Source organism: Plectropomus leopardus, chromosome 22 (assembly GCF_026936395.1).
Source record: "Plectropomus leopardus strain MGB_pleo_1.0 chromosome 22, ASM2693639v1, whole genome shotgun sequence".
Lineage (NCBI taxonomy): Eukaryota > Metazoa > Chordata > Actinopteri > Perciformes > Serranidae > Plectropomus > Plectropomus leopardus.
The window spans coordinates 14896936-14923650 of record NC_142197.1 but is presented as its reverse complement, the minus strand read 5'-3'; the positions used below and the strand labels follow the sequence as shown (position 1 = coordinate 14923650).

General features: G+C 40.4%; 1 protein-coding gene across 5 annotated transcripts in view; it reads right to left on the bottom strand.

Annotated features, from left to right (window-relative positions):
* grm8a (glutamate receptor, metabotropic 8a) overlaps positions 1-26715 on the bottom strand; it is a 320341-nt gene that overhangs the window by 195576 nt on the left and 98050 nt on the right. For all 5 annotated transcript variants that reach the window (XM_088072610.1, XM_088072609.1, XM_088072612.1 and 2 more), the window contains one exon: positions 7118-7334. In XM_088072610.1, coding sequence (XP_087928736.1) covers positions 7118-7334 — 217 coding nt within the window. The remainder of the gene's footprint in view (positions 1-7117; positions 7335-26715) is intronic.

Genomic DNA, 26715 nt, shown 5'->3' with positions numbered 1-26715 from the left:
AGAAGTCACGTAACATCGTGAGAAAAGTCGCGTAACATCATTCAGTGGAAATGCAGTTATCTCGCAACTGTGTTTTATCGACATTTCAAAAATATTGCCTAATTTTTGTGTCCATCTGTAATGGAAACCCGCTCTATCACGTGGCTGGCACACGGAGACAGACAACCATTTATGCTCATATTCACAGCTCCGACAGTTAGGAGTCAACAATTTACCTGCATGTCTTTGGACTGTAGGAGGAAGCCAAACAACGCGGCCAAAAAAAAAAAAACAAGCTGCCACAGGAGAACATCCAAAATCCACACAGAAGGGCCACAGCCAGCCGGCAGGTTCCTACCCAGAGCCCTCTTACTGTGAGGCCTTATTATGTCTGATTATATGTATAATGCATGTTGTAATGTAATAAAATCACAGTCATTTCCTCAGATCATTATATTATAAGAATGGTGCTGTAACTGTGTCAAAGAGTTACTTATTCATTTCAGTATCCTCATGAATAATAATAAATACTGATGATTCGTATAATGCAAGCTAAGTGATTTTCTGAGTGTGAGAATACTGCATACATACTACATAAATACGCATATCTTATGTATAATATGCATCACAATGCATTTCAATTAAAGTATGATTCTTCCTGTCTGAATAAAACAACATAAGCCTGTAGCAAGACTCGGATAATGACAAGGGCCGACTCCATTGTGGAGGGCAGGAGTGGACTGAAAGCGAACTAAAGAGGCAAAGCTAAGCAAAAAGGCGGGAGATTAGTTTAGAGCCAGAGAACTAATTAAATGAATCTGGAGATAAACGTTTAATTATTTTCTCTCGGCCTTCTTTTTCTCCTGCTCATTTTCTTCCCTTCTTCATTACCGCCTCGCAGAGCTTCTGTAGAGCGGCCAGTGTCAGGGGGGAGGTGACTGCTCTGAGCCAGTGAATTCAGTTTACACACACACACACACACACACACACACACACACACACACACACACACACACACACACACACACACACTTTCTCTCTCACTCCTTTACTTCACATCCTAACCCGCAGAATCATCCACAGCCTCTCTCATTGACAAAAACTCCCCTTCTCTCCCGCACACACCCACACACACACACACACACACGCAAACACACATCCTTTCCCCTACGTCTGCAGTGTGTCTGAATGTAGATGTGGTAGTTTTAATCCCAGATGGATTCCACGGGGAGGTGAGGAAGGGTACTGGAAGGAGAAAGGGCCGTGACTTGATTTAAAAGATTCCCTCAGTAAGTACACTGCCACCTCTTGTTTTATAGTACAGTTATCCATATGCTGCCAACACAGCTCCACATAGGAGGCTATAGTTTCACATCCGGGCAAGATTCAGCGCCATATGCTGCCATTTCCACGGCGACGGTGAACAGCAGGGTGGTATAGGCTGCATTCACATGACAGAGCTTATGCTCAATTGTGATTATTTCCCCAGATCCAATCTTTCTGCCTAAACTGCCCACATTCATGTTTGACGTGACCCATATCTGACATCTGTGTCTGCCCTTAAATGCCTCACATGCAACAACTAACACCACACATGTGCATTAGCCCTTTGAACTATGCAATAGTAATGGTCCGTCAGTGTCTACGTTGGCATTTTTTGGTTAATATAGTGTCATTTCTGAGTATCTTCAAATGGATCAAATGTCAAAAATCTGGAAAAACCTAAGCCAAAAGGTTATGTATGTCAATAAACCAACATTATTGATAAAAGTATTGAAATTGTGTTAAAAACAAAAATGAAAAAAAAGATGTTTTTTCCATCACACAAAATAAATTTACAAATTAAATTTCTTGAGGTAGATACATAGACTAAATAATTATCAACACTCCATGAATTATTTATTATTATTACACAAAATGGCTCTTCGGAGCAATGGGTGTTTTCAGGATAACAGACCGTCCAAAGAATGGGTTTTCGGTCTACCAGCTGTATTTAGCAGCTACTTTTGGCAGTTTCTCGGTAGCGAGAGGTGTGGACGCAGCGGGGAGAGGAGTCCAGAAAGGTGCTTTGTGGAGGGTTTCATGGAGATCAGTTCTTCCAGACCTTAGGATGTCTGCGGCTACATTCCAATATCTCTGTCAGAGCCTCACGACAACGCTGTCATGGCACGTAGGCAAGCTGTTCCTGTCAAAAAGCCTCTGGCAGTCCGGCTCTATTGGCTGCCGGCTGGGTCAGCCTACTGTAGCAGCGATTCCAACGACAGCCCTCTGAAGCTCCAACAAACGGATCAGACACTGTATGGTGAAGTATTGGATAAGCCCATATACACACATATATTCTGATGTGACAGTTCTCTTACCATTCAGATGGCCAGTGATTGGATATGTAAAAGGATACGATGATATGGAAGTGGCCCAGATCAGATTGGAAAAAATGGATTTCTCTGTGTGCACTGCTCTGAATCAATCGGATCTGTGTCATCTAAAAGCACAAAAATCACTCAAATCGAATAGCAAGTAGGGAGTTCGTCCTCCAGGTGTAAAACCTGGATGGAGCATTTGTTTTGTGAAGTTTCCACTCACTGAACAATAAAATTAAACACTACCAGATCAAATTTTGACAGAGAAGTTGAAAAAAAATACCTTTGGGGAATCGATGGAGTGTCAGGAAAGAGAAAGATTACCCATTGCTGGAAGTCTTTGATGTAAGATTTGATATGGTGCATATTTTACCGCTACAAAAGGACCACTACCTTTCTGCATGACCTTTGCCGACAAATAGTTGGCCTTTGCGTTATTTGTTAATTAACCTTTAATCACCATGCTGCGTCGGCTTATTGTGTACATAAGCAAAAAACGCTGCATTATGCATCCGGTTTGTGAACGGTTACTAATGATGAGTAAACACGTTTGGCCCATGCTCACTGAGCTGTGTCTGCTACTAGTTCTGCATGACTGGAAAGCCATGGCTGGGGGTGACAGCGCACAGGCTGCATACGCTGTAAAAGTCATGGTGCATATATTTCAGGATGTGAGCATGGTTTAGCAAACGTGTTTTACAATTGCTTGATCAATGCAATAAGGAGACTTTTTTAGGTTCAATACAGGAAGAAATGTAAAGATCATACAGTTCAACAACAATCTGTAGGTTGGAATCTTCAGTACCAGCACATCCAGGGTTTGCATCCATTCATTGCTGTAACCTCAAAGTTATTTCAAGTTTTCCCTAAAGCGGTCCTTTTGAAACAAAAAAGATTTTGCTGACTGCCGTGTGCCTGAAAAATTAGTTGTGCAGAATTTTCTACATGACTCCTCCTGGGAGTGGAGCAAACACAGCAGCTGTGGAGCGGCGAGCATAAGTAGGACATATTCCATTTCAAAGACTGTATTGGAGAAGTAAATATTGGACTTTTTCAATGTGTTAAATAGAAAAAGGCACAAGGCAAGTGCAAGAATGGCTAAATTAAACTGGCACCAGCACCCTTGCACACGCACCCTCTAACCCCTGACTCACGCTAACAAGACTCGAGGATCTACTCCGAAACTTTTTGGGTGATTAATATGCATGCACCCCCACGCAGACACATTGTCAAGAATCATCAGTGAACGATTACACGCCAATTAATATGGATGTTTGGTATCAGTATGCAGAGTGCCTTGTAAGCTGCAATCATTACACTGCAATCACAAAATAATCACCTAGAAATTCCCTGTGGCTCTGCGAGTGTGTGTGTGTGTAAGTGTGTCTAAAGACGTCCACCTGTGTCACTATATGAATGTGTGAGTGTGTGTGTGTGTATTTGCAGGGGCAGGGAGTGCTGTGCATCTATATTAGGCCCCCTATCATTATTCTGTCCCTGTTCCCACTTCCTTGTCCCATCCTTCTTCTATTCTCTCTCTCTCTCTCTCCCCGTCTATTTCTCCTTCTCTACAGCTTGATTCATAACTATAAATCGCGCTTACACACACACACACACACACACACACACACACACACACACAGATCTCTCCCTCTTTAGTCACCTCTTCCTCTCCCCTCCTTCACCTCCTCCTTTTCCTCCTCTCCCATCCCTTCATTGTCTCAGTTCTGTTCACATCTGCAGAGCCGCAGACTAAACAACTGACTGACTGCTGTCACAGCATGTAGCCATCCCACACACACACATACACACACTCACGTATCAGGCAAGATAGTGTACTATCTGCTGACTCCCAGAACACAAACACACATACTGCTGAGTACTGCTTTTACCCTTTACAGTGGCACACACACTGATCTGACACCACGGTAAACATCTATGTGCTGACTGCCACAGCACACAGCCTAAGGCGAGCCGGCTCTAAACACGCACAGAGACAGGGATGGACGGATAGACTGCAGCTCAGACATACGCGGAGCTGTCAACTCAGTGCACAAACAATCAGAAAAAAAAGCAATGGAGGGAAAGACTAAGAGTAAAGGATCAACAGAGGGCGATAAAAATAGAAAGATCTCAACTGATACTCTCTCAAATGGATTATTTACGTGTCTTTAGTCCCGGCAGTCTGTAAATATTTGTCGACATCCGACACGATGCGTTCTCAATAAACATTTGAGACATAAACAGAAAAAAAAAAAAACGACACCATTTTGATCTGTCAACATCACTTGGAGGATTTCATAAACTGATTTGAGGCAGCGTTCACCCAAACTTGATGCTCCCAGGACCACAGGGACCGTGCTTTTAAGTCTTACATCAAAACAGACAAGTGTTCTGTCTCTCTGTGTTTCTCTGCCTTTCTGTATCTCTGTCACTCCCATTTACTCAAGCCTAATTTACTCTCATCTCTCTTGGCCCTATCTAATGAAAGATTGAAAGTATCAACATGTCAGATAGTGCTCTCAAAACCTAATAATGCTTTACTCTTTCATTTGTCCCTTACCTGCGTGCCAGTAGATATTTCTGACATCAACTTGGAGCTTACACCACACCCTGCAGCTTTGTTAAAAATACATTCATATAAAGTAAAAAAGGAAGTTAAGAAGATGGCTGCACTTGTCCATCAAGCACTTGCTGTGATAACTCTCTGTCTCCACTTGCTCGCCACAGCCTGCAATCTACAGCCTGCAATTTACCCCAAGAGTGAATTTTCCCTGGAGCTTCCCGAGAGATTTAAACAACTGGTTTCCGCTCTGTTCTGGCTATTGTTCTCTCCAAATTGCAGGCTAAAGGCCCTGATCATGTATCATACCCCAAAGTGCTCTATGAATAGCATATCATAGATATTATATACAAACAGGTGGGAGACAAATGGTGAACTAACTTCCCGGGAGTCTTTTTTGGTAGTGTAGGTTTCTGCTCAGCTCTCTCTGAAATCCATTCACATTTTAACCTACGCTAGAGTGACAGACCACCAAATGCTCTGTGAAAGTGTGACACACTACTTAAAAAGTTATATAAAGAGCGTAAATACTCACTGTAATGTTCCTTAAAATACACACTACAAGATCTGAAACACTTTCTATAACATGGAAACACCAATGCACTTATTTGGGTATTCTGTATTGACCCTTTTTTCCTTACCCTTTCATTTTTCTCTCCAATGGCTGAGATTAGGGTTGGAAATCCATACTTTTAAGGGCACCAACCAAATTACGTTAGTATTACAGCGTGCATGTTCACATAAAATCAGTGCCAAATGTCGGTACCTGAAAGCACGTATGGGTGAGAACGACGACTTAAGACAAGAGGTAGAAGTGCTGGGAAACACCCTGAATCCCGGAAGATGGCAACAGAGCTCCACTGAGCCATTACACTCAACTCCAGACAGGAAGCGGAAGCGTCCAAAAGTTGCTCTGACTTTCAAGCACGCCAAAACTATCCCTGTAGTTCCAATCTACGTCAATACTTTCGTCCTTTGGGGTTCTTTTTCTTTATTATATTCCAAAAACATCCTTGTATCACTGCTAGCAGAGCATGCACACAAACACACACATGCACACATGTAAGCAAAGAGCAGAGGAGCAGAATTGCTTAAAAGTCTATGTTACCCCTCTATCCTATTAAAAAAATACATTTTTGTCAGTACAGAGACAGTAATGTACCAGAAGAGGCCACTGGGTACTGGTACTGAATTCAAGGCAGCAGAACCAGCACAAGTATCATTTTAAATGTCAACAAAACCCAACCCTAGCTGAGGTATGGGGAGATTTGAGATAATATGAATTTATCAAAGTTTAGTATTAACATTGATCTATGAACTGGGGTTGGGCAATTAGACAAATATATATCAGTGATGATGTAATTGGCCAAGTACGTTGTTGTAGATTTTTGTGGGGCAGCTTTTATTTTGCTAATTCAATGATCAGCTTCTGCTCAGCACTAAAACACAGAGTGTGTAGACAGGTGTTTCGTGGGCTGGGTAGAACTTTAAAAACTACAACATCAGTACCACTAACAGAACCCTTAAAGTGATACTGACACCAAAAGAGTACCTAATTTGATACTTTTTTTTCTACTACAGGCTTGGAGTGTAGCCATTCTTTTCTAACATTTTAGTGGCAGGTTGAACTGCTAATTCAGTCAAGTAACGCTTGCTCGACTTCACCACACCACAGACTGTACAGGTTGTAATTGCTGTGGTGGTGACCCAATCAAATGTTCCATGAAATCAACCAACAACTGCCATGATGCATGAGGCTAACTATACAAGTAGTCCTTTTTTTCTAGATCAGGGTAAGAAAAGCATCAAATCCTGGTAACACCAAACTGGAGAAGTTTCAACAGCACTTGGTACCAGGTTATTTCCATCGATACCTTTGGATACCCGGGCCTAAGTGTAGCTATGCGAGACTACTCAGTGACAAACTCTAAATTAGCAAGGTTACCACGTAGCACAAAGACAACAACAAGTGCAGAGACAGACAGCATTCACACATATCTGTGCACCCAACTCTACTTGGAAGGGGTAAAACTGCAACCTAGGTAGTAAAAGTTGTCAGTCTTATAAAGACAGTATTCCTCATTTTAATTAGGACTTCCCAAGAGCCCCGGCACAGACCCCTGAGAGTCCCCGGACCCTTCCTTAAGAGCAGTAGGTCTACACTTCAGTGGCAAACCATGCAACACTTATAGATCACAACACTCTGAGCTCCTACCAGTTTCTCTGGAGATCTGGATGAAGGCCTCAACGCCGCTCTCCCCGTAGTTGCCCTCTGAGGCCAGCGTGGACACGTAGTTCCACTCCATTGCGGTGACGATATCCATCATGGCCTGGGCCTGGTAGGAGTCTGGCGGTACCACGCGGGAGAAGAAGTCGTAGCGAGTGTTGTCGCTCAGTTCTGGGGCCGTGGAGGCGTAGCTGATCTGGGGGATCTGGAGGAGGACAGGGCAGAAAGGGGGGAAAAAAAGACATTAAAGCTTGTTGATTAAATGCTTGGCACGTTTGTGAAACTTTTTTGTTAATCGTTTTACAGTGTGAAGAATGAAATGTGAAATGCAGGAGGACTGTGTGTTTTCTAAACTAATCGTTCAATTTAATTTCATATTTATTATCCCAATCAATATCTGTGGCCACAAGCAGACAAAAATAAAGGTTAAAAAAAAGAGAGCCAGGCTGTGATAGTTCTCATCTTTCTTCACTCCTTCATGCATAGTTTAGGATGTATACGTAGGAGCGAGTTATAAAAGCTTCCCACTCCCTGCGGGATCGCTGTGATTAATAATTCTCTGGGATGTGAGGAGCCGTTGTCGTCGCGAGCCTTAAAATTCAACTGCAGCACTGTAGACGTATTGTGGGCTTAGAGATGTGAAAGACGCAAACAAACAATATGAGAGTGAACAAGTGTGTGTGTGTGTGTGTGTGTGTGTGTGTGTGTGGGGGGGGTTAATAATTTTATAATAATTAAATAATTGGGGAAGCAGAATGTGAAATGAGATAGAGAGGTAACAAAGAAGGGAAGCTGGTGATGCAAAGCGCTGACATTTTTTGGTGTCATGGCGGACAGAGGGGACGTTTTGACGCAGGGAGACACAAAAAGAGACAGTGGGGACAAACAGACAAAAAAAAAACACAGACGGATGGAGAGACAGAGGTTGACAGAATGACAGGAGACACAGTCACGCAGGTATTGCTCGTGATAGGTAGCGTAACAGGCGGAAGGTGTTACATGGCTGACAGGCAGATTGATTTTTCTCCTGACAATGGAGGACGGCACGGGAAGACCCTGTGCTTGCCAACATGTACACAGATGTTGGACAGACTTCTCATTGGCATTCGAAGGCAGTATGATTTAACTGCCAATCTACACCAAACATAAGGTGTGTCAGCTTTCTGTCTCCTACACACAACAAATAGAAACGTCTACGATTGCTGAACACAGCAAAACTCACTGAGACTGCATAAAAGATTTAAGATGGACAGCGTGTGTGGGCGTGCGTGTGTGACTGGAATGTTTCTGAAGCCCATCACTCACTGTCTTTATTCCCTTTGAGCGTCATCTGAAGTCCCTGCCACCCTGCATACACATTGCCTTTGCCATTTTTAAAGGTCAGGGATCTGTCCTGAGTTTTGCAGGACTTTCTAAATGCAGAAAGAAGGTGTAAAATGGCTCTGGTTCTCAGGATTTGGCTTTCTTTCTTAAAGAGATATGTTGGCAATTTTCAACCAGTTTTATATCAAAATAATGTGAGTAGTATATGTAGATAAGGGTGGTTAACTTCCTTTAATCTAAGCAGTGCCTAGAAATTCTGCCTTCCTCATACCGACAACGTTTTTTACATCATTTGGCAGAGATTTCCTGGCCCTCAGTCTGTTGCTCAAACTACAAGCTGTACTTCCGCATTTTTGTATAGCTCGCTATCCACAGCAGACACAAAAAGTAAAGAAGTGGACACAGACCCACCCGTATTTCTCTCTAACTCGGACCGAAATCTCATCAACAGGTACAACTAGGCTGTGCTTATCAAACATAAATTCAAAAAACAGAAAAAAAATAGAGAAAAAAAATAAAAAATAAATGTTACTACACTTTTTCTATCATCTTTTCTTTTTTAGAAACACATTTTAGCGCCCTGTCTAGCTGTGATATTTCAGAAGTCTGTGAACAGGATGTGGGCACCACACTTCTTCCCGCACAGTGAAAACTGCGTCAGAAAAATAAATATTGAAGTTTTGGTTTATATTTGATCAAATATAAACCAAGATTCTGTCACTACATTGTCTTTTTTCACCTAAAACCTTTTCAGAAATATGTTTTAGCTTACTGTTGAACTGTAATACGAGATACCAGCCGTTGTGTCTCTGCGACGCATTATGTCACCCACCATAGTGAGCATTTATAGACTGCCCAAGTGATGCTGTTTTTCTGTGGATGACATTTTTTTGTGGGCCAACGCAGAGGTTTGCGTCGCCCTGGTTCACTAGTCAAAAAGCCTTTGGGATTTTTCCATTGGATTGATTACATGTTTTTCTCAATGAGACCATCTCCACAAATGAACACCACTTTCAGGATTTTTGAAGTCTAAATGTAATTGCCAAAAGGGAAAAGCTAATGTTAGGCTATAAACAAACTACACTATGGTCACATCACCCCCGCAACAAGGCTGTACAGTCGTTCTGCAGTTCTGTAGTTTCACTCAGCCACTTGTTAGCAATCACCTTTTTTAAGACACATAAAAGCTTCAAAGTTTGCGAGTGAGTTATTTACTGATGTATTTTATGTTGTAGAACAAAGTTTCTTCAGCGTGTGTTAACCACAGACTTTATTTCAGGCTTCTAAAGAAAAAAAGCCTTCAAAAAAATCATTGACTGGAACTGGATCTGGAGATGCTCAAATGCTAGTTCATTTACAGGTTTTAGGACTCATGACTGTTTTGTTTTTTTTTTTTAATTAAAAAATTGGTCTTGTGTGATGCATCGCATTCTGGTGGTTGTAGATTATTTTTACCTCCATGAACGAAGCTAATGCCACTTGCCACTTTTTTCTTTTCTTTTTTTCCTCTGGTCATGTAGAACCAAAGTCAAAAGTATTTGCATCTTTTTACTAAATAGACGGCCCATTTTATGGGAGGACCCTCCCTGTATCAATGAAATACTTGTTTGAAGAGCGTGCTTACAAAATATGTATTTGACTTTCTTTGGCAGCAGCAATAACAAAAATGAGGTCTTAGCCTGAGCAGTATTCATTCACCTCCTCAAGCAAAGAGTATTGAAAGAGCAAACAGCTAAAATGTTTTTCTTCCAAGACAGCGATCAATGTGCACCGCTAAGTGGACGGCATCTCATTTTTTTTGTTGGATATCTAATTTTGGAACAAAACTGTTTTGTTCTTTTGTTTTTCTGCTATTTAATAGCCTTCTGTTTCTCTCAGGGAACTTGGTGGGAGTTCAGGTTTGGGACACTTTAGTACTCTGTTATTGGCCCTCTCTGCCAGGGGAATAGAAATGGAAACTTTCATAAACTTCAGGACGTGTATGTATAATTCATAGAAGATGAAGATAAACAAATAAAAAGAAAGAGATGGAAACAAAAAATCAAAGTTGGGCCAGCACAAGGAAACAATTGTTAAAACAACTTGTGTGCGTGTGTTTGGGGTTTTTCTGGCTCTATATGGATAATGTGTAACAGTGTGCATGCTTGCCAGTGTGACTCCTCTGTTTCACTCGCCCTTTTACTCTCTTTGTGCATCCAAATGGGTGAATATCCATTTCAAAGAGAAATGAATGCATGGTCGCAGGAATGAGATATTTGTCTGTTTACAGCAGCGATGGGAAAGTAACCCTGTGACCTGGGCAAACCGGGTACTTTGATCTTTTATTATTTCACTCCACAGCTGGGAAACTTGGAAAATGAGATATAGGCAGACACAAACACACACTTACGTACACTGCACAGTCATTCCCTTGTCATATTTCCCGAGTCATTACCGAGTAAGAGGAGGAGAAGCAGAGGGAAACAAAAACAGATTCAGTGACATCCAATATTCTCTGCTGCAGGCACAGACCCAATGCTGTCTTCCACAACCTCACCTGTGCTTTCTAAAAAATGAATATTTTCCTGCAGATATTTCTATAGCCGCACAACCACAAATCCCCCAGACACACATCTAGAACGTCTAATGGTATGTGACATGTGAGAGTTGTAAATCATTCATGTGCTGTGAGTTGTAAGTGACTCCATCCTTTTTCAAAGTAAGTAGGTTTGGAGTTGTAGATAGAGGCGGGAAATTAACGGCTTGGTTCCCTCACATCACTAGGGAAGAAGATTATACCGCCAATCCCCCTAATTCTATTTGCTCTAATGAATGTGTGTGTGGGTGTGTGTGTGTGTGTGACAGAGAGAGGGGAGGTGGGGGGTGCAAGTGTGTAAGATAAAAAGAGAAAGACTATGTGTAACGTGCAGTTTCAGTCAACACTAGAAACACTTGCTCACTGTCACACACACTTGTCAATATGGTAAAATATTGTTTTAGCTACATAATTATCAGTCTAAATGCACATTGCACTAATCATCCTTAATCAGTAAAGCTAGGATCTGTGGTCTAAGGTTGGTAATTTCTGACAGGCAGTTAGTCCTCTACTTCAGTCCAAAATTAAATACGACAACAGCTATTGGATTAGGGATGGGTCAATTTTAGGAAGGCACGACATTAGATATTTTGCTGATATCCAATATGCCGATATACAACAACTCCATCTACATCAACTCTTTACTGTATTTATATATATTTTTTAAATTAATTTTTTATATCGGCCAATCAGTCAATCCATCTGTTTGTAGATTTCCAAAATTCTACTGTGCATGAAAAGTTAAAAGCTTTTGGCTCTGCAGTGTGCAATATCTTTTACTTTTCTTAGCAAAATCAGAGGGCTATGAAAAAGCACTCAAACCCTGCAACTCCCTAGTCAACCTCATTAGAAGCCTAAACTCTTCTCTAAAACAGTCTATTTCATATACACTGTAGTGTGGCTGCCATTTACCAGTAATTTGACCAAGCCCCCAAAAAACACATTCAATCTTTGTTATTTTGCTTAAGCAGAGCATTGACTACAATGAAAACATGAAATAGATTTCCCTCGGTCATAAAATAAAAGATTAATTCTAATTGAACTGAATTCCCCTCTAAGCAAAGACTACTGAAAAAGCACAAACTAATATTTTTCCCTCCTTGACAACAATCAATGCACACCAGTAGGCTGATGATGTCTCATTTTTCTGAGTGGTGGAAAGCAAATGTTTTGATTCAAATATAATTTTAATAGTGCTCCTAAATGCCACTTGTGTTTCTCACCAGTGTCTTCTAAGCAAAGCCAATATCCTCGAACTCCTGCCACATATAGACGGTCAGGCCCGCCCCGTCTATTCCTTAATGACTCTGGCGATAGTGGGTAACAGTTTCATCCCTCTCTATAGATCAGGCTGCATCCCACTGGGGAGCTGAACAGATAACAGCCGGCTTTGGACTTTAACAGACCTAATGATCCAAGACGGTGGATTTTCTGTGTCTTTCCTGCAGAGGACCAAACTTGAGGAGATTTACCCTTTGGAGTTTACCCCATTTTCACAGAGAAACCAGCAAGAATGAGCTCAAACCATGTAAACGTTATAAAATTAGAAGGACAGTGGGAGAGTGCAGACCTCCACCAAGATCAAAGAAGCTAGCCTGTGGAAGAAAGTGGAAAAATAATTTGTGTATCCACCCTGTGATTCTGATCTGCTCCAAAATTTTATGGGTTCTTCTTTGGCCTATGCAACACCCTTCCATCAAGTTTCATGAAAATCAGGCCATTTTTCCCCCCATTTTCCTGCTGACAAACCAACAAACCAACCAAGAGAAAACTTAACCTCCATAGCGGAGGTATCAAATGATGCTAAGGAATACTGGTAATGTCTCAAGTGAAACTGCTCCAAAGTGAGGAATGTTATATAATCAGCCACCTGTGCTCTACTTTCAAGCTAAAGAAACCTATGAACAGCTAAAAGTGACCTTCTGAAATGCCACTTGGAAACACTATGGGAAATCAAAGATATCTGAGGCAGAATAACAGGGTTAAAGTCTTAAAAGTCTGCTAAAGAGATACTGATGTATCTCTTGTCATGTGGAAACTGACCTAAAAGTAGTTCACCTTTGACCTGAACTGAAGGGCTGGGTACCAAACTCGGTACTTTTAATGGTGCCGACTAAATTACGCCGATATTACACGATTTATGTTAAATCAGCTGGTCCAGAATTGTGGTACCCAAGAGCGCATTTGGGTGAAAACACCAGCAGTGGAGTTCCTCGAAGCTGACAGGTTCAACTTTGGACAGGAGGTAGGAGTGCCCTGAAGCCAGGATGCCGGTCAACTTCTTAGCAAGTCAAAACTATTGCTGCAGCGCCGATCTGCCAGGATATTTTCTTCATCTGGTTTACTTTCTTTTTTGTGTAAGTGATGACCTTGTATCACTGCTCAAGAAGCACATACGCATACGCAGAGACTAACAGACAGACAGACAGAGACCAAAGATTAGCTCTTTGATGTACTACGTCACCCCTGCAGATTGTTAAAAAAAATACAGTTTTGTTATTACAAAGAAAATAAAGTACTGAAAAAAGGTACCACTGGGTTCCATGTTCCCAATTCCAGCTACCAGAACAGGTATCGGTATTCAAAGTTCCCAAACATTTTCCCTGGACGACATTTCAAAATTGTCCCAGACTTTTCAAGCCCCGCATTTTTTAAACATATCCAAGTCAAACTCAATTCAAACCTAATTTTGGCTCGCTGACATATACGAAGGGCGAGTGAAAAGGGAACGATATGGAGAAACAAGCACGATGGTCAATGAAACGTCACACATCGACACATACTACAGCTAAAGCAATATGTAAACTACAGATAATACATTTGCTGAGATGTTATATGTTATGATTACCTTAACGATTTCATTACAAAATAACAAAATTCCAGGATTTTTCCAAAATATTCAATGATTTTTTACTAATTCCATGACCTTTCCAGGCTTTGAAAACATGATTGTGAAATTCCAAGACTTTTCCAGGTTTTCCATGACCATGGGAACCCTGGGTATTGAGTCAAATTTGAACTGTAAGCAACAATACTGAAACTGCCCTTGAACCATAGCCTGACAAACAAACATTAAGATAATCTGTCTTGTGTAAGAGGGTGAATATGTGTTAATAACAATATTTGGTTGTGTAAATAACATTATTTATCTGCCTGTATTGATACATAATACTGTGTGTGAGTGAATGCACATGTCCAGACTGTGGGTGTATGTGTGTGTGTGTGTGTGTGTGTGTGTGTGTCTGGCGGTAATGGAGCTGTCGGGGCCAGAGTCTGAGCTTTAGGTTGATAGATGGCAGTGGTCTGAAGCTAATTAACCCCACTGCATTACACACATACACAGCCTCTCTGTTACACACACAACAGTGTCAGAGAGAGGATCGGATACGTTGTAGAACCTGCACACACACACACACACACACACACACACACATGCACACACACAGTTACAGTCAGGGTCGATGATGGGGATGAAATTAATTATACACACAAAAATGTGTAGATGTACTCACTTATACACAAACATGACGAGCGTTCCATTTTACTGAACCTGTTTTTAAATGAGCCCATCTTTTCATGTTTACACTTTTGCATAGAAACGATTACTAAAATACTGGCTTACAGCACTTTGGACGACAGTATCTTTTTCCAAATCGAGCTGGAACTGTTTTTGACTGAGATATGAGACTGGGAAGACACATATACTGTAAATTGATCTGGCTGTGCCGAGTCCCAGTTTTGCTTCAGCCTAGAGAGTTGTTTACTTGCTCAAAATTTGACTCAGCCCTCAAACAGCTAGCTGTGGTCTGTGTCTAATGAGGAGAGGACTGGCACAGTGGGACCTCACCAAGTTAATTTACCAGGATCAAGACTGCTGGGGCTGTGAGTTGGGTGTCTGTCTAACCCTGTCGTCTCTGTTTGGGTCCATTTGTCTGTCTTTTTCTTCCCATTGGTTGGCCCTTTGCCTCTCTGTCTATCCTCCCATCCTTCTTGGTTCACATTCACTCCACTTTGCTACTTTTTTGAGCAATTTCTACCACGGTAGCTAATAACACAAGAAATACTTCCTTTCCAGCAGGGTGAAACAGCAATTAACTCCTTTTGTGTATTCAGTCACATTTCCATACTTAAAGGTCCAGTGTGTAGGATTTAGAGGCATCTATTGGCAAAAATGCAATTTAATATTCATTGCTTTCTTTAGTGTGTAATCACCTTCCCTCTGCCATGTTGTTTCTAAAGTAGCCCAGAATAGACGAACCAAAAACTGCTTATGGACAGATAGATTTTTGTGTTTTTGCATCGGGCACATATTTCTCCTACATGCTTGGCACATAGAAGAAGTTTTAGTTTCGTAACCTCATCACTTGATGCCATTAATTTCTAAACACTGAGCCTTTCCTCCATTATTTACTGTAGCTTTAAAGTTGCTTTTCCCAGAGTACCATTCTCTTTGTTTTCCCACTTTTCACTGCAACTATATAATGTTCAAAAAACGCAAATACGCAAATACTCAAAGCAAGACCTAAAACCCAACGGTTTTTATTAAGTCATTTCATCAAATGGAACTATTCTAGGTTCCCTGTGCATTGTTTTTCACATTTCCACCAGACATTTGGTGTCTTTGGAAACTTTCAGGTCCCTACAGCATATAATTTTCAGTAAGAAAATATTCATATCATGATAATGGCAATATTACAAGTTGTTGACATGATGTTGTCATATCGTTATGCACAGCAACAACAAGCATGGCTTCTTGTCTGCCTTTTTCTTTCTTTTTTTAGTTTTTCAGTTTTTACTCAGTATTTTTAGACAAACTGTTACATATACGCCTACATGTAATACTATAACACTTATTTTGTTGCTATTGTTGTTATATAATATAATATACATTGCTGTTGTTATCATTTTATGTTCTTGAAATTAATAATACAATATTTTAAATGTTTAGTATTTTGTCATATCATAAAGAATATTGTTATCACAATAATACCCTGAAATATTGAGGGATATTATTTTAAGGCCATATTGCCCACCCTTACTGATATTCCAACATGTCAGTGAGATTTAAGGATTTTAAACTAAAAATCTGAAAATAACTTGATGAGAGGATCTGGGTGATATGGAGAAAATTAAATATCACAAGATTTTTAACAAATACCTCAATATTGATATTGTGACAATACTAGAGTATGTTTTGGTCCTTTCACAAAATATTTATACAATGAGATTTTTTTTATACATAATTATCAGTAGAAGATAAAACAGTTCAGTTGATAAATTGTCATCACTTTACTGTAATGCAGCCTTTAGAAATCAGGAAAAGACAACACTTACGATATTACCAGATACTAGATATCTCAAATCTAAGAAGATATTTGGTCTCATATCACAATTTTGACACAATATCTGTATGTTGTCCAGCCTTTCTTGGAAATAAAAACATTTATATTCCAGCCTACCATTGTCATATTGATTGAGAATTTGCATTTCCTTCAGAAAAGCTGTTTTCATGGCTGAGAGACAGAGAAGCACAAAAACACTTCTCTCTCTGTATCAGAGATGCTACTTTAATTGCCGCTAAACAACAGTGATATTCCCTTTCCTGTCTCGTTTTTACCCCTCGCGTGCTCTCCGCATCACAAGATATTCAGAATAGAATAACAGCCTGTAATTTGTTTGTTGACATGCAAACAAAAACAGATAGACAAGATGAAAGAAAGACAGCGAGGGAAAGTAGGTAAATGGAGGATACTTCACGAGAGCACAAAGACAGAAAAAAACCCAAAAATGTCAGACAGAGAAGAGGAAACAACAGGAAATACAGCATATAAGAGGTAGGCAAGGAGCAAGAGGCAGGGAGAGAGAGGAAAGATGACACGGAAACATTTATTGGGAGCTAGGAGGAGGAAGAAGTAGTGAGTGAGAAACAATGAGAGAATGATGAGAGAGATGTGAGGGGGGATGGCTATGCAAAGGCACAGAAAACTAAAGAGGAGGGAGGGGAAAGAAAAAGGGGAAATAAATAGCAAGGGTGAGAGAAAACTGACTGAGGCAGAGAGGAGAAAGGCAGGGAGAAGATGAATGAAGAAAACTGAGGTAATTGATGGGAAACAACAAATGGAGACAGGACGCAAAGCGACGCAGATTCCTTGAAAAAGACAACAACAAGAGGAGATCTGAGATGAGCAGAAAGAAAGAGAAGTGAAATGAGACGAGTGTTTAAAAAGCCAAGAGGTTAAGAAAAGAGAGGGAGATGACGCTGATAGAAGCTGAAAAACAAAGGGAATGGGAAAGAGACTATTATGCAGAATGCAAATGAAGGGAACACAAGTGACAGAGATGAGATTGATATAGGCGAGAGTGAAGAAAGTGGAAAAAAGAGGAAAAGGAATTACAAAGGAGAAAGTGAGATAAAATGAGGGAACACGCAGACGCAGGATCTTTTTTAAAATGCATACTGAGGCTGTTTAACCCCTTTGTGTCCACATGTTATTGCATACTAAATCACCAAAATTAGTCTGTCGCATGCAATCTCAGAGGTGTCATCGAGGATATAGTTTAATCTGCATCCAGGTGTGTCAAAGTCGCATAAACCTTCAACAGATGATAACAAGTAGATCAGTGGTTCTCTTAGTTTTCCATAGATACCAAGCTCATGTGGGAGTTCAACACATACGGTGCTAAATCAATGGCCCAGTGAGCTGTTTAGTCCGTGGAGTTTTTCAGCAGCACTGTTCAGACTATAGCAGAGAAGGTGATCATCTGCTGGTGGTAACGATTCTTCCCCTCTGCAGCCAAGGAGCTCACTCAACAAGACCACCTCACTACTGCCTCTCTGTTTCAGAAAGCTGCTGGCTTTACAACAGCACTACATACATACATACATCATGCAGCATTAAGCATCAATAACTAGCAGTAATCAGCACTGCTAAAATAACTTGTTAGCTGAACTACTATCTGTATTTGAGTCTCATGTGTTCTAGGCTTGATAGCCAGCTGCTGGCACTGGAGGGCAGTCTGGCTGAGCACATAATTTCGAACTCAAGGGAAAAAAACATATGGGTTGTTTTAGTTTCTTTAAAATAATCTCAAACGTCTCAGGTAGTGCCAAGCCTAGGATGCAGCTATGGTATCTTAACAAAAAGCGTCAGGAGCGCAAGCATAAAAAATGGCTAAATCAATGTGAAAGAAAACGCCACATAAAACATTAGAGATGTTTTATAGACCACAAAACACAGGTGCTGCACTTGTCTCCCAAGCAAATGGTGACCAGGACTCAAACATTTAAAGAAAAATACAATAAGACCACATAATGTCTCCATACGGCTCATCTGAAGTAGTCCAAGTGTCCTGAAGCCCCAAAGTGCCAAGTTGTTTTGAAAAACATCACTGGCGTCATGTTTTTAGTCTTGTTGTAGCACTTAAGATAACTCAAATTTATGGTAGCACTATAGGAAAAGTCAAGGAATAACCAAAGTCGATCGGCTTCCTCTTCTGGGGACCATGAAAGATTTGTGGCCGTCCGTCAACCAGTTCCATGAGCCGTGCCACTAAAGTGATTAAACATTTCTCAATATGTATCAATATATAAATATGTTTTGGTTTATTTTCAAGGTTCTAATCATATGGTGGGCAACACGGGAAAAACACAGGGCTACTTCAAGGCTATAAGATGAATATATCAGCCGGAAATTGATGTCTCAGGATATATATGAGATGAAAGAAGATTTATTCATTTATATCATCACTCTTTTCATAGCAACCATGTATAAAAGTACAATAAACAGCATTGCTTACTGAAAAAATCCTGTAATATTTTAAAATGACATGCTATTACAGTGTAATTTACAGATTAGAAAACCAATAATTAATTTAATGTGGCACCTGGTTAAAACTGTGGTATTTATATCCAGTGAGGCAAGAGGTTGTTTTAATTAAGTTAAGGATTGCATGACTTGCAGCAGACAAACCAAGATAAAATGAAGGTCTGGATTAGTCACTACACTGAATTGCTTGAATTGACTGCTTATAGATGTGATTTGGGTCTGCTTAACCTTTTTAACCTGTCAATCTAATCTTGCAGTCAACGATTCTGGCAACTGATTTTAAAAAACATTTAGATATTTTTGCAATGAAAAGAGATCGCCATTGATTTGACTTCTTTCAGACACATGGGAAGAGCAACTTCATTTTCTAATAAATCTCCCCTCATTTTCTAAAACTAATTTTTAGGTAATTTTTTGTTTCTTTCACCTTTTATAAACATCTTGCAATTAGTAGTACATTTTTTGCCAAGTTGGTTATGGTTAAACAGCTTGTGAAAGGTATCTTAACACGGCACAAGAAAACTCATGTCAATCCAGCTTCAAAGGGTTAAGCCAATGAATTGTAATGGACAACTGAGCCCCAACTACCTGCTACAGACTCTTGGATTGTGTCAAGGTAGCTCAGGTAGTTGAAGCCCATATACTGACATTACAGAGTCAGAAGTTCTGTTCAAAGTGTTACAAAGTGGGAACATGAACATGGAAAATACAGGATGGATCCTAAAATTGAACCCTTCACACCCCGGCAGGTATTACATGCTCAGGGTGACAATGAATTAACCACGGTGACATAGAAAGCTCTGCTGGAGAGGAAGGAGCTGAAATACCAGCCCACCGCCTCAGTCAATTTAAATTTCAAGAGGAACCTTATTAACGGCGGCATGAAAGAAAGATTTATAATTGTAGCGATGAATCTGCACCTGCTGCTGGGAGAAGGTCAGCGGGTCGGCTGGAGGACGGGGTATGACAGGTGACCGAGGTGTGGTGGTGGTACAAGTATAATTACAAATACACACACATAAGGGCACACATACAAACACAGTGCCAATTTGGTGAAAACTTATGGCATGAGCAGACACGTGACTCAGTTGTAACATCTGCCTCACATACATACATTGAAACACACATTTGTGCAATCACTGCCAATATCAGAGAGGTGAGGATGGCCAGAGGGCTGGAGGCCAGGGACCCGAGGCTGCAGCCTTTAATATATCTCTGTCGGTACATTATCACTTTCTCTCTCTCTCTTACTAACACACAGACCTCCATTGCACGGTATCACACATTTTGGAACCGACACAAACTTAGTCACGCACAAAACAAACAGCCATCTGTCTTCACCTGCTTTTAAACGTCCTGAATACAAATCTAGTAATGATACACAGTAAATACTGAAGGATTACTCACACAAGTAGCAGTCTATGGAAAAAGACTTTCATCGTTCTCTCCTATCTTTAAAATCCTTAATTAGCACTTATAATGAACGCTATACAGCGTGGATATTTTGACAGGTAAAGCAGCACTCAGTACATACTGTTTTCATTTTTGACAAGAAAAACTTTCGACAAACTGAAGCTTTCTCGACCAATTTTTAATGACTCCTTAAATAACAGCCCAAACTGACAATTACAGGCTAAAATACAAAATAATGTTGTATATGTGAGACGCCTTATGACATGTATTGGGTTTAGTCCAACAAATTGACATAAATAGAGGGACAAAAAACTCAAGCATGTGGATTAACGCTTTTATTATTTATGACAGTTAAGAAGAAAGCCTCCTTATTTTGCTCATTATCTGGTATCTATTATTACTCCAGGCTATGAAATTGGTGTGGGGTAGTCACTGCCTCTATGTATAATTAAATCAAATTATAATTTTTTTAGGGAACGTGGTGGACTGGAGGGAAACTGCCATTATGATTAAAGACTGGTTTGAAAACTCACCTCTTCTCATGCACTCAAACAGTTTACTGCATGACTGATTTTAAGTGGAGATTGATTGGGCAAATAAATAAATAATTACTTTTATAGCCTCCCATTCAGTCCTGATGCTATCACTCACTTCCTTAGGCTACATCCACACTGATGCATTTTCATTGTAAAATGGCGTGCCAGTGTAAACAGGAAGCAGGTTAGTTGCTTATTTACAGAAAACAACACAGAGGAAGATGGAGAAAAGTATGACCAGAGTTTTCTTTGCTTGCACCTTTCTAGTCTTCCAACCACTCAAAGTACTTTCTCACTACACGTCATATTCACCCCATATTTACCCACATTAATACACTGGTAGCCAAGGCTACGTTGCCACCTGCTACTCAGTTAACCATTCACACGCTCTCACACCCCGAAGGACAAGCCAGTCAGAGCAATTTGGGTTTTAGTATTTTGCCCAAGGACACTTTGTGCCAGTCACAGAAGCCAAGGATGCAAACACCAATCTTCCAAAAAGTGGATGACCAACTCCACTTCCTGAGTCTCAGTCTGGTATAATATAAAAGTGGAGACTTGGGGTTTTTGGTTTTGTTAGTCATATAACCAGTCACACAGCAGCTCTTTGGCATGTTACCGTGTTGATGTCAAAAAGGAAACAATCTATATTTTCTGCTTTTCCGAGCCCGCACTGCTACAAACTGTACTGAAAGTCATCTTTCCTCAAAGCCATAGTGAGACCAAAGGTGGATTTTGAGAGAAGTTAGGCATTTTCCATACTTGCATACAAAAACATATTCATGTGGATGTAGCCGTACTGTCTCTTTATCTGCCTTTATGTTTTTGTTATGTGTTTTTTGTCAGTACTTATGCTATTTGAATAATATGTGCCCCCTAGCAGCTGCATCACATCAGCCACCTAAACCTCAAGTGCAGTAAAAAACACACACACGCACACACACACACACACACACACCCACACACACACACACACACACACACACACGCACACACACACTGGAGGAAGGCACCATACTTGATCCAAGCCAGCCACCTGCAGCTTCTCCTCTCTGTTTTGTCTCTCCCTGCCGTGACACAAAAGTGCTATCCGACAGTGCTTCATTGTTGGTTTTATGCATGATGGTGTGTGTGTGTGTGAGCAGGTACGCATGTCAACATGAGCGCTTGACACCTGCCAACATTCATGCTCGGTGTTCCCGTATGCATTCCTGCACCCTGCTGTGCGACTGTAGCTGCAAATGCCACAAATTCCTCAAAACACACACGCAGAGCTAAAGGTACACACATTTCAGTCTTGTTGGATATACAAATATGAGCAGAGGACGGACACACACAGTGAGGAAGGATACAGGATTCCCACCTGCCAGTGTCTAAGAATTATGAGTCAGAGCAAGTCTGTGTTTCACACAGGTATTCCCCCAGCATCAAGCCCATTAGGCATATATTCCCATTGATACACTTGTAAATGAACCTCATGCATCATGCAATAAGCCAGCAGACCTGCACCAAATGCATTTAAATCTGCTGAATGAAAAACAACTTAGCAGCAAATTAGAGAGTAGAAAGTCTTTAAAAACTATTTGTGCATGCATGTTTTGGTTATGAAATAAGTTTTGGTTTAGTGTTTGATGCAGGGACATTTGTTTTTGAGACAACACAGGGATGACAAATTTCCCCAGGGGCAGGCTAAATCAATGTGTGCCAACACATGGCTCAAGCACGCCCAGCTTTTGTCGTGACTGAACAGAGTGTGTGTCTTGGATAGTGTGGGAGCCAGGACTCCTTGTTGCACGTCAGTTGCGCGGGTGTGGGTCTGTGTGCAGTGTGTGTTTTGATTTATTTCTCTGTATGAGCTTGTGACCGCTCACAAGAGACTCATCATCAGCTCAGCGGGCCAAGCCACCACTTCAGAACGGTCATGTTTTGCATATTACATTATGTATCAGCATCAGAAGGTGAGTGTGTGTGTGTGTGTGCGTGTGTGTGTGTGTGTGTGTGTGTGTGTGTGTGTGTGTGTCATGGAAATCCCTCGACACCTGTGCTAATATGCACCATCAGATCTTTCAATTCAGATTTATACAATTCATAACAATGTAATGTGATATTGACAGTTACTTCATGACAAAATAAAGTTGTATGACAATGTAGTTACCCAATCAAGATTTTGCAGTTTGAATTGGTGTGGATGCTGACCATGTCCTAAGAATTTTCTTTGTTTCCTTTGTCGTGTTGCTTCTACAGTACTTGGCTTCCTGTGATTGTCATTGTTGCCGGTGTTGCATGGTGTTATGCTGTGTAACATGGTGTTGCACAGTGTTACGGGGTGTTACGTGATGTGACGGAGTGTTACAAGATGTTATGCAACATTATCATCATCATCATCATCATCATCATCATCAACTTATTTTTTCTTGTTATATGATTGATCTAATTGGTAACACTAGTCTAGTTTATTAAGCAGTTTGAAAACTTCCTCACGGACGCATCCCTATACAGTACCTGTAAAAAAAATGTGCACATCAAACAATCACAAGGCAATCAACCGGGACAAAGGGATTCAAAATGAAATGTAAACTGGATTGTTACATGCCTTTTGCTGCTATGATTTTTTGTAGATAATTTCATACTTTGATTGTTCTTCCAGTGATTTTGTGTATTGTGTTGTGAGACCTTGTGAAAAAGAAAGCATCTACAATTTTTGAGGGCCTCAGCAGCTGAACTTGATAGACGTGCAAGTCTTTTGCACATCAATTACTTAAAAATTCATTAAAAGCTGGGTCATAATGCCCACGCTTGTATTGAACTGAATTATATTATAAAACGACACCACAAACATGGTCTAACAAATTACCATAGAGTTGAATCGATACCTCTCTGACATAATTTCAATAGACTTTCTACATAATGAATCCTTAGATTCATTTTTTTAATGACTACACAGCCAAGCAGTTTGCATCAGCATGGTAATTTGGGGATGTGACCTGCACTTGAAACTTATGTTTTAATGTTTTGAGTAGGAGATTATTAGCCACCCAATTTCTCTGCTCATCATGCCGCGTTTCGTCATTATTGTTGTCTGTGTTGGATGTGTACCTGCAGACGACGGAGCCATTGTTAGACTGAAAGGTTTGTGTAAGGGGAGAAAAACATGGGTGAAAGGGCACATCCTTTGAGGCTGCCTGTATGTGGGTGTGAGGGCAGGATGTGATTGTTGTCTGTTTCAGAGAAAGCTACTGAGACAGTGACAGAGGAAGGGGTCAAACTCTCTGTCCAGCTTGTGGTGTAAAAGATAGGATGCAAGTCTATGGATCCAGTATGTCTTATTGTCATTCTATATCATGATTAGGGCCCTGTGGCAGCCAAAGCTGGAGTGCACCAATATTTTGACCTTTAAAGGCATACATATGTCTACATCCGGCTTTCAAAATAAGGTCTTAACATAATGTAGACACATAAATTAATTTTTTTCCCCAAGAAGTTTAAACCATGTTACCTGCAACCCCTATAAATCCCACCAAACTGTGAAAGAAGTTTGGCTTTTGATTTTGGGGTTGTACTTGGAATGGAAGATGGACAGCACAGAATTTTTGGGGGAAAAAAAAGAATTAAATCTTCTTAACAATTTATCACGTCTGTTGAAGATCACCTTCTGGATTATCCATCCACCCTGTGGAGGCCAAGACGCTAACATATCAGAGTTCAAAATATTTATAATGGCTTTGTCCTGCTCTGTATTAGGTTTGGGCCTTTAGTATAATATCATGAAGGTAGCCATCATGTTCATATTAAAAAGACTTTTACTGGGTTCTTGTTTTAAAATAAAACAGCTGGAAGCATTAAAAGTCACACAAACAAACAGAGTTTTAGCATTAGCATTAGCTTATACATGCGAACAACAGTTGATTAAATCTCCAAGCAACAGTCATCATTTCAGCTCAAAAATCCACTGCTGCCCATTAGAAATGATAGGCCTGTTTTTCTTTATGTCGAAGTCAAAGACCCATACTTATGTCCTATTAATGCGTTTAAAGAGTATAAAAGATTTTTTTAGCATGTTCAAGACCTTATTTGTGAACTGTATACCACTACCACTGAAATATTACAGCATGCAAATGCTGGACACTATGCTGGCTCAAATATCCCACAATGCAATGCAGTAAGCGACAATGTTAACAACAGGCATTTACAGCAGTGACCAAGATATCTTTGTAACATCAATAATACTGCAATAGTGCAGAGTACAGGCATAGTGCCGATCATCCCCGAATCATACGGTTAATTTATACACGGCAGTTCATCCCTCACTGAGCAAAGAGCCTCGCATTCAACGCTGTATCCATTTCTTTTCATATTTCCATGGTAGTTACTGCTCAGTGTATGTATGGGTATGTAGTGAATAATATGTGATTTCGGACGCAGCGTGTATGTGCTGTCTTATTAGAATGGAAAGTTTGACCTGCATATCATCAAAACTAAGGGAGGTGGGGCTTAGAGATGGTCACAAGAAATCCAGTAGGTGACCCCTTTCTGTATTGTAGTGTGCACAGTCTGAGTAAAATCAATTTATTTTCTTGTGTCATACATGCCAGAAGCTGCATTTTCCCCATGTGTTATATAAATGTCTCTGTTGCAGCACAGAAACCCCTGAATGTTTATAGTACTGCTGATTAAAGTGATTCTAATTTTGAGAATCAAACAGCTTGCTGCCACAGCGGTCCCCGCGCCTTCACGGAGCGGGTAAAAAGCACAAATGTATTCTGACATTTCAACAATTGTTTCAGGGTTGAAACAACAGTGCAGCAGATGGTGAGACATTACACTCATCTATTTGTTGTGCTCCCAAGCATCACTAAATGGCCAATAAGGCAGGCCCACCAACAGGTTAACACCATCAAATAGAAAGTGACTAGTACAAAAGTAGCTGTGCTCTTGATATAGGAGGTGGCTGATTTCAAATAGAAAAGCGACTAAGTAAATGGAGAGCAACTCCAGGAAAAAAATAAACCAAGTTGGGTCAAAAGAAAAAGTAATTGCAGCTAAAGAGCAGGAAGAATAATTTGATCTTGAGTCAGGTAAATTGTATAGAGTGCATTTATTAACTATGACGTGGTTTTAATCCAAAGGGGACAAATTATTATAAGAGAGGAACTCCTTGTGCTTATGTACGTAAGCACTGTGGGGGCTTGCTCTTTGGTGAATACATATATGTGAGTTCAAACTGAGAAGGTGATTGCCGTCAAATTTAAAGTGATTGTGCTCATTTTAAGTGACAGGTGAGTCACTAGAATCCTGTTGGATTCCTGTAAAAGTCAATTCCACAATTCAATACCTCACTGGGACGGGAGAAAAGCACATAATAGCGGACAGGATGGGAATAATAGTAAAAGTTGCCTGTTTTTATATATAAATATTAGGGACGTCATTGCTGAACCATTAATTGTGTAAGCACCGGGAATATTATAATAAGTCTAGAAGTAGCACTTGTACTTTGCTGTACCACAATGGTATTCATGTTACACTGGTTAGCTAGCCTTGGTTGCTTTGCATTGTGCACATTTCGGTTGGGAGCCAGCTCACAGCACTGCTCATTCAGCAATTGTTGCTGGTAACACCCACAGTGGCAGGACGGCATTGCTGCAGAAACATTCAAGTCTCCCCATCAGATCGTCCCGGTGAGTAAGCATCTAAATTTTGAGCTCGAAACCCCATTATTATAATTATTATTATTATTATAACCTTTATTTGAACAGGAAAGGCCAAGAGCAAGCTCTCTTTTACAAGGATGCCCTGATTACATGACAAAGTAAAACTATAAAAGCGCAATACAATATACTATGACAGAACATGTGGGCCGATACTGAAGTGCACATCAAAAACACATAACAGGCACTGCATACACCAACAAATACT